At 31.6% G+C, this 9,012-nt stretch overlaps 1 protein-coding gene across 2 annotated transcripts in view; it reads left to right on the top strand.

The window, feature by feature from the left end:
- Window positions 1-1,661, top strand: part of LOC134723522 (mucin-2-like) — a 30,159-nt gene extending 28,498 nt beyond the window's left edge. For both annotated transcript variants that reach the window (XM_063587113.1, XM_063587119.1), the window contains 2 exons: window positions 802-961; window positions 1,506-1,661. In XM_063587113.1, the coding sequence (XP_063443183.1) occupies window positions 802-956 (155 nt within the window). In that variant the 3' untranslated portion in view covers window positions 957-961; window positions 1,506-1,661. The remainder of the gene's footprint in view (window positions 1-801; window positions 962-1,505) is intronic.
- The last annotated feature ends 7,351 nt before the right edge of the window (window positions 1,662-9,012 follow it).

Consider the following 9,012-nt stretch of genomic DNA (forward strand, 5'->3'; position numbering starts at 1 on the left):
TGAGTGATCCCCTTGAGTTGTTTACAGTGAGTATGTATTTGATGTTATTGACGACAAATTAACATGTATTGTATCTCTTCTGCAAGTCGAGAAATGTTACCTGAAATTGATTACATCATGTTAATAAGGTGCTTGGAAAATGCAAATGATCCTGGAATTTCGTACGTCCGTAGCATTTTCTGGATTTTCAGCTTCATCAGGAACGCTAAAACATTGGAAAGCCAAGGATTCATACAAACCTGAATACGTGAGAAGCTATATGATAAAAAGATACGTTTATCTAAGGGTCAACTTTGCCTGAGCCAATCAGAATTATTTAATATGTTTAATTGAGTTTCTGTGATTGGTACCGTACTGATATATCAAGACAGAACTAGAAGATTTGTGAATCCAAGATGGCGTGTATTCAAGTGACCTTCACATTTAAATTGCTGTTGCTTCAAGGTTATACTTCGTATGCAAGTGTTTACTTACGGTATATATTTCAGTTCTGTTTCCGGGACTAGATAATCGAGTACAGCAGATCTTCGAATTCAAAACAAAGAATTGCGGAACCGTCTCTTTGGATAGACAGTCAACTCTCATAGGATCCCTAAAATCATTTATTTGCATTTTAATGCTATGCATTCGAAAACGGAATTTAATAACAATATGTAAAACCTATGATTGGACCAAATTTTGTGTTAATAGATATATGTTTTCAATCTATATTAATATTGAAATACATAACGTTAAGTGCACTCGAAGATAATTTTGTTTGCAATACCGGTATAAGATATATAATATCTTTTTGTCTTACAGAGTTTAAATGCAAAACAAAATGGGGATACTATCCTGATCCAAACAACTGTGCAGGCTTTATTCAGTGTGACTGGGGCAAGCCCAAACGAAGGCCATGTGCCAAGGGAACAATATGGAATCAAACTTATAGGACGTGCGTTCATGGATCCTGTTAAAACCAGTGAGTGTATCTTAAGCTTATGAAATATTTTTAGAACATACTGCTGTTCTGTAATTGTTATGCTAAATGTAATTGTTTAACATCATCAAATAAAATAACCCTTATTGTGACTTTACAAACAAACATATCTATATCTCTCAACAAACCAAATTACATTGATGACAAATGAGAATACTTTCTGTCGAGTAAATTGCTTTATTACAATTAATACATCATTAAAAGAATTAGTTATTTTCTGATTTAGTGTACCGTTGTTGTCAAGTCAATGTCTAAAGATTTAAATTTTACCGTTCATTTTTTATATTTTTTCTGACGCATATCTCAAAAATAACATTTACTAGCTGTATCTATTTCAACATTTACATTTATTAAAGACAGAGCTTATGTTGTATTGTTATATGTATAACCGACTTTAAATAAATCTTTTATGCTTTATGCTTTCGTCAATTCTAAATTTCAACTTGTGTCTGCATACATTTCACATCAGTCGTATGTTTGAATTTGATAGATTAAAATTCAAAATTGATGTTTTTCTCTTTTGTAGGTGTGACCACTACAGAACTGACCTTTTACTAAAGAACAATAATCAAATTCAGTGCTACGCAATTGTATCAATTCATTTGCTGATATGATTTACAACATAACTTCCTTTATTCTCCGTTGATAAATTTTAAAATTATTAATAAACTAATGATATTTCTCTATGGCTTTATTTTTCAATTCATAGTTCTGACGTGATCGTCAGTATATACAAAGAATTCCGCTCGAAGTTGTGCTTGAAATTATCTTCAACTTGTAGTGAAATGGGAGTATTTTCTCCGGGTTAAAAGCCTCACTGTTATTTTGAGATAGAGACCAGCAATAAAGTCGCTGTTCTTTTTCTTTTTGTCCATACATTATGATTTTGTGTCATAGTATAAGGTTATAAGTTCCTTGGCAAGATTGAGCTTAAATGCGGTTAGTTATTCTTGTTTGCTCATACAGCTCGTGTTCAGACATCCTTGGCTTACAACATTTTAGAGTTGAACGTTCCCAATTGATATCAAAATTCGAAGATGAAGTATGATTGCAAATGAGACAACTCTCCACAAGAGACCAAATGACACAGAAATGAACAACTATACGTAAATGTATGGCCTTTAATAATGAGTAAAATCCATACCGCATAGTCATCTTTTAAAGGCACCAAATGTCAAATGTAAAACAATTGAAACCAGAAAACTAACGGTCGGTTTATGATTAAAATACGAAAAACAAATATGATATACAGAACTAAAGACAATAACATAACCACGTGCTCCTGCTTTTGGAAACGCATATACAAAACATGACCAAACCCTCATACTAACCTTGGACAGTGGTTTAACAGCACAAAAAAAGAACACACTGTGCAAACCAATAAATAATGTTATTCCAGAAATGCGCCTCAGACGCATTAAATGCATAAAGTGTTATTCGTTTTCTTGCACTTGCATGGTCGATTAAGCTGCTGGTGGGCTCTACGTTTTTAGAGTATAACCTTCTCAGTTGGCATTGCATAGATCTCAGCATACTTAATAACATATTTTGCGCTGACAAACTAAAAAACCAAATATTATGATCTGAAAGTAAAGAATCAGCATCACGATTCAAATAAAAAAAAACAGCCAGGATATGAGCTCAATTATTTCCGGAATGGTATTGTTTTATGCCTCACATCTAAAACTCGCTGTGTTGCTCGAGCAAGTAGAAATTTGACCACAAGTCCTTTTCAGGATTAAACACAAAAGTCCTTTTCAGGATTAAACACAATCAAAACAGATGAGGACGGGGTTGTGATTATGGCAATGGTAACAAATCTATAGTCATATATGACGTCAATATTGCATAACGTCGAAATCTCGTGACACATAATGATGAGATCTATAATTAAGTTAAAGATACTTTTTTTACTTTTTTTACTAAAAGGCTTTTCTTGATCTATCAATTACCAAAAAAACAATTCTTACAAGATTGCGCGTTTGCGAGCGAGTTTGCACTTTAAGCATAAATCTTTTCTTCCAACAGTTAACATGAAGATAATTACAAAATCACACGTTTCCTACCTACAAAGATATCATTGCACAATCTGGATGCATATCGTGTATCAATTTTTAAGTACCAAAGTAATGTTTTCAAACCCCTCTTTCATACCGATTTATTTAAAATTTGAAACATAGACATTAAAGTATGACTTTTTTTGTTTGAACTTTAAATTTGTTGTTTGCTTGAACACAATGATAAGCAGCGAATAAAAATAATCTCATAGTGTTTAAGTTTAACTAGTTGAAAAATAGTTGCCGTTATGATTGATTCACCATGTCGTCATTTTCTACTTATAAAAAATGCTGATTATTATGAATTACACATGTGAGATCAGTTATCTAATTTTGAAGTTCCTTAAAAATGGTTCGACTTGATTATTGAGAACAATTCAAAGTCCCAACCTCCTAAACGAACAGAAACAGATGTCTACTCGAACAACAGGCAGCGACAGTATAAACAGTTCCAATCATCATCATCTCTGACTGTTTAGGGTCAGCTGCGAATTTAAAGAGTAAACAAGATCACCAGAAAAAAATAGAACAGGAAGATATTTCTACACGGAAGATCTTGACATGAAATTAAATCTTGTAAATATTTGTTAGTATTATTTTGAAAGAAACATTACACTGCCCACTCGAAATCAGTATCACTTACGTTCGAATTAGATTTAGAAATAAAATGAGACACTCGAAAAATATAAATAAACATTTAGTAAATAAAATAAACTCGATATTCAAATTGAACATAATCAGTCTAATAGTTTATACCGTGAAGTACTTCAGTACAAAATGTATATCCTGAGATGAATTTTTATTCTTTCTATGGTTGGTTGTGTTCTTATCCAATCAAAACAGGGTTTAATTTTTCAATAAAAAAATATATTCATTCAAAATATGATTTTATAGGTGTTTTTTTTAGCTCACCTGGCCCAAAGGGCTAAGTGAGCTTTTCTCATCACTTGGCGTCCGGCGTCCGGCGTCCGGCGTCCGTCGTCGTCGTCGTTAACTTTTACAAAAATCTTCTCCTCTGAAACTACTGGGCCAATTTTAACCAAACTTAGCCACAATCATCATTGGGGTATCTAGTTTTAAAAAATGTGTGCGGTGACCCGGTCAACTAACCAAGATGGCCGCCATGGCTAAAAATAGAACATAGGGGTAAAATGTAGATTTTGGCTTATAACTCTTAAACCAAAGCATTTAGAGCAATCTGACATTGGGGTTAAATAATCTATAAAGTCAATATCTATCTGCCCTGAAATTTTCAGATGAATTGGACAACTGGTTGTTCGGTTGCTGCCCCTGAATTGGTAATTTTAATGAAGTTTTGCCTTTTTTTGTTATTATCTTGAATATTATTATGGATAGAGATAATTTGTAAACAGCAATAATGTTCAGTATAGTAAGATCTAAAAATAAGTCAACATGACCAAAATGGTCAGTTTTCTCCTTAAGGAGTTATTGCCCTTTATAGTCATTGTTTACCAATTTTTCGTAATTTTTTGTAATCTTTTACAAAAAATCTTCTCTTCTGGGTCAAATTTAACCAAACTTAGCCACAATCATTATAAGGGTATCTTGTTTAAAAAATGTGTGCGGTGACCCAGCCAACCAATCAAGATGGCCATCATGGCTAAAAATAGAACATAGGGGTAAAATGTAGATTTTGGCTTATAACCCTGAAACCAAAGAATTAAGAGCAAATCTGACACGTGTGAAATTGTTTAACAAGTCAATATCTATCTGCCCTGAAATTTTCAGATGTATTGGACAACTGGTTGTTGGGTTGCTGCCCCCATATGGTAATTTTTAAAGAAATCTTTCCGTTTTTGGTTATTATCTTGAATACTATTATAGATAGACATAAACTGTAAACAGCAATAATGTTCAGCAAAGTAAGATCTTAAAATAAGTTAACTTTACCAAAATGGTCAGTTGACCCTTTGAGGAGTTATTGCCCTTTGTAGTCAATTTTTAACAATTTTCATTAATTGGGTTAATTTTTGTTAATTTTTACAAAATATTTTCCTCTGTATCTAAAGGGCCGAGTTTATGATAGATAGAGAAAATTGTAAGTAGCAAGAATGTTCAGTTAAGTAAGATCTACAAACACATCACCATCACCAAAACACAATTGTGTCATGAATCCATATGTGTCCTTTGTTTAATATGCACATAGACCAAGGTGAGCGACACAGGCTCTTTAGAGCCTCTAGTTTTTTCTTCATTTTTCCCCAATTTGTTGCATGCCGTTTGAAATAAGCTTAAATTTATGATTTTATGAGCCAAAAAAGATTTATTATAAAGTAAATGGTAAAGTGAAGTATTATAATTTTAATTCCGAGCTACGAAATGTTTACTCCGATAAGTTCAACAGTTAGTTCTATACTTTTTGTCCAAAGGGTTGCAAAATTATCAAACTGTTGTTTTTTGTAAGATATAAGGGGCTTTCAAAAAACTATTATCAGTCTTACAAAATATAATTTCAATTCATATCAATTGAATTTACGATTGTTGGGTTCCCTTTCGTCGCCCCAATGTGGTTGCATCATACCATACAAAGTGTTTCCTTTCATTTGTTTAGCCAGTTCAAAGATCCGGATTTTTGGTTTTCATTATGATTGACTATCTATTGTCAGTATTATTTTCTTCAATTCGAATATTACAATGTTACTATATTTTGGCCCATTTTCGTTTTGTTCCTGTAGAATTTCGATGACTTTATGTAATTTATAAAAACTACTCAGTATACCCGCTCATCATGTGTATATATCAGCAACTACCAGCTGAAGTGTGGATCCAATGTCCCGTGTGGAGAGATATATTGGTACGCTTTCAGTTCTCATTTGTTGACTTATAACCTTTAGTTCGATCATTTTTGTAAATGTATGTGTGAAGTTGAACATATTTCCTTTTTATCATTATGAAAGAGAAAAATCTTTGTTGCTTTTTTTCAAATTGTCGTCCATAATGTATTCCCCATTTCCATTCTCAATTTTATTTTTTACAGAGTTTGTCTTTAGTGCCGTGTGGAGGGTTTTTTTATTTTGGTCGGGTTGTTGTCTCTTTGACACATTCCCCATTTCCATTCTCAATTTTATTTACATTTAGGCTATTAGTTTGTTTTCATTATATCAATTTGATATCGCAAATTTGTTTTTATCACGTACAACTTGAAAAATCTTTGAAATCTCTCATCCTTTGTTTCGTTGTATTTTTGATAATATGTTTACACTGTCAAACTGCTCTTCAGTAGAACATCTTTTTCAAATCATAAAATTTTCAAATTGAAAGCTTCTTCCCCATCATCCATGTAAGACATCTTGAAGCATGAGTTTATGTATTCCATGCCAAAATTTCATTCGTTTACAACTTTTTTTAAACTAATATCGAATACTCATACTCGTAATACTATTTGACCGATTTAAAAACTTTCTGATACAAATACATGTAAGTTGGTCACGTGAATAAAGTTGATCTGAAATACATATTATTCTTGCGTTCGGTTAGAAGACATGCGATTCTTTTTAGAGATTGGTTTTATTTGTTTGGTATTAATTTGTACTGTTTTGGATAATACGTGAGTTGTTTTCTTGCTTTCATTTATTGCAACATGAATGACATATTGTCTTTACGTTTATCAAATTACCTTTTAGAAAGAAAAAAAAATGTATTTTTTGGTAACGAATTTTGTTCTAAATCGGGACTAAGCTGTACTACTAATTAATTTGTTTTGAAATATTATAATAACTGTTTAACTAATTTTGAAATAACTATATTGTATTCAAGCTTGTATCTCTCCTCTTTTTTACCTATAAAAGCGCTAGTATTATATTCTATAAACTGTTTGCTTTATATGCATGCCCATTATATTATACTAGTATTGTAACTTTATATTGTAATATGGAGAAGACTTCATAAGTATGATTTACTTGTGTCTAATCCATTTTGCTTTAATTCAGCAAATAAAAGATTTTTAAACTATTCAAGCTTGGGTACGCAAAACATAGTTTTTACTGTCGCAAATTGAGTTAACCTAGCAACACATAGCCGACCATTTTAAAAATATATTTGCGACTGTATAATAAAGTTTTACTTTGACCAAGCTTCAAATGCATAGCAGAAAATCTCCTTTAAAATACTCACAAACAGAAAATTTTATTTTATTCATAATTATGGTGTAAATCAGTAGATAAATAAATGTCCGCTTAACAAATTTTTGTCCCCTTTAACACTTTAAAATGTGTTATTCTATGAGTTTGAATGTCTATGTGGCATCTTTCGCCCCACTTAAAGGTGTATGCTTTGATGGAATAGTCTGTTACTTGTTTCTGTTACTAATAACTAACATTATATTGATTGTTGGATGCTTAACGTCCAGTGGCAAATATGTCATGCATGTTCAGGACGAAACTAACATTATAAAAACAGCATAATTAAAGACTGTATAAAAAGAGATTTTTGTAAGTTTAACGTGACGGAAGTTATTGAATCAATGCATCAATACACATGTATCAATGAGGGAAGCAGCTTACGTAAATCTATAGGGAGTTCGTACTGTCAAATATTTTTAAATTATAAATCATATGTAGCAGACAACAAAGAGGATATCAGAGACTGTCCTCTCATTAAAGCATATGACCATCGCAATATCGACAAATGACAAACAATCTATAAAACGCTTCAAATTATACTAAAAACGTCATCAATAGAAACCTCACCAAAAGATGTATAATTAATTTTACTGCACCAGATATGCATTTCGGAAATACATGATTCATCATTGATACTCTAGGCAAAAATCTTTGAAAAACCGAAACTTATACAAACGTTTATCGAAAAGGTCATAAAATGTAGATATAACAAAATCCTGACAAAACGAGGGAAATATCTTCTTTGATATAAGATAATTTCCAAAATTTCATAAAAGTCAATCGACGTACTGGAAACTGGGTTGGTTATTCATTCGATGACTAAGAATTTGTCAGCAACATTATCGACCCAGTGGTTATAACAACATTACCGGTACTAATTGTACTGCAATAGATGCGCATTTCCCTGAATATTTCAAATGTTTGTGACTATTTTTATTGAATGCATCTATCTTATCCTACTTGAGATAGAGGATACAACTTGAACGTATCGTCTTTTTTATCACTGGTTGTTTTATTTATATCGATATGATTTGTTCTTTTTAGTGAAGCAGGATGCTCAGCGCACACATACAGGAGTAGTTATACTTGTTACAGAACTAGAACGACGACATGGACACACGCTCAACACTGTGGTTGGCTTTGGAAAAAAAGATGTTTCAGACATCACAGGTTAGCATGTAATATAAAGATTTTGATTATAACTGATGCAATGCACATATTCCAATTCTTTTAAATTTGTCCAGATATATAACTACGTCTTATACATTAATTAAAAAAAAAAACATTGTTTTCTATTAAATATTTAAGAAGACTATCTTTATCTATTAAAGAACGAGAGCTTAGAAAAGCCAAGTCTCTTGATAACTGTTTACATTACAAGGGAAATTGGTGATGGGAAGAACTGTAGTGAAGCTTCTCTCCCAAGGAACCAAACACTCTTCCGTAGTAGAGTTAAATATTTTTCCAGGGTTAAAATCATATATCAATATTTTTTCAGAAAAATAAAGGACTTAAAAATAGCTTTAAAGTTCTTCATATTTTACAAACTTTATATCACATTTAATAATTTACGTATTGAACCTTTTGCTGTCTGTCAGATAAATATGATTTTATATCATTTAGCATGACTTGTGTTCTCTGATATTATAAAATCTTAGTTTTTCTAAAAGTTTATAATGGTAAAAACGACCAAAAGCCTTACAAAAATTCAAAAACACTGTACAAACTATTTCTTTAAATAGATTAACAATTCGTCATTTAGTTTAACCAATAGTGGTTTGACATGAATTATCTCGTCTGAAACCCAACTGTGCTATATGTAGTGTTTTTTATT

Source organism: Mytilus trossulus, chromosome 1 (genome assembly GCF_036588685.1).
Source record: "Mytilus trossulus isolate FHL-02 chromosome 1, PNRI_Mtr1.1.1.hap1, whole genome shotgun sequence".
In the NCBI taxonomy this organism is placed as follows: Eukaryota; Metazoa; Mollusca; class Bivalvia; order Mytilida; family Mytilidae; genus Mytilus; species Mytilus trossulus.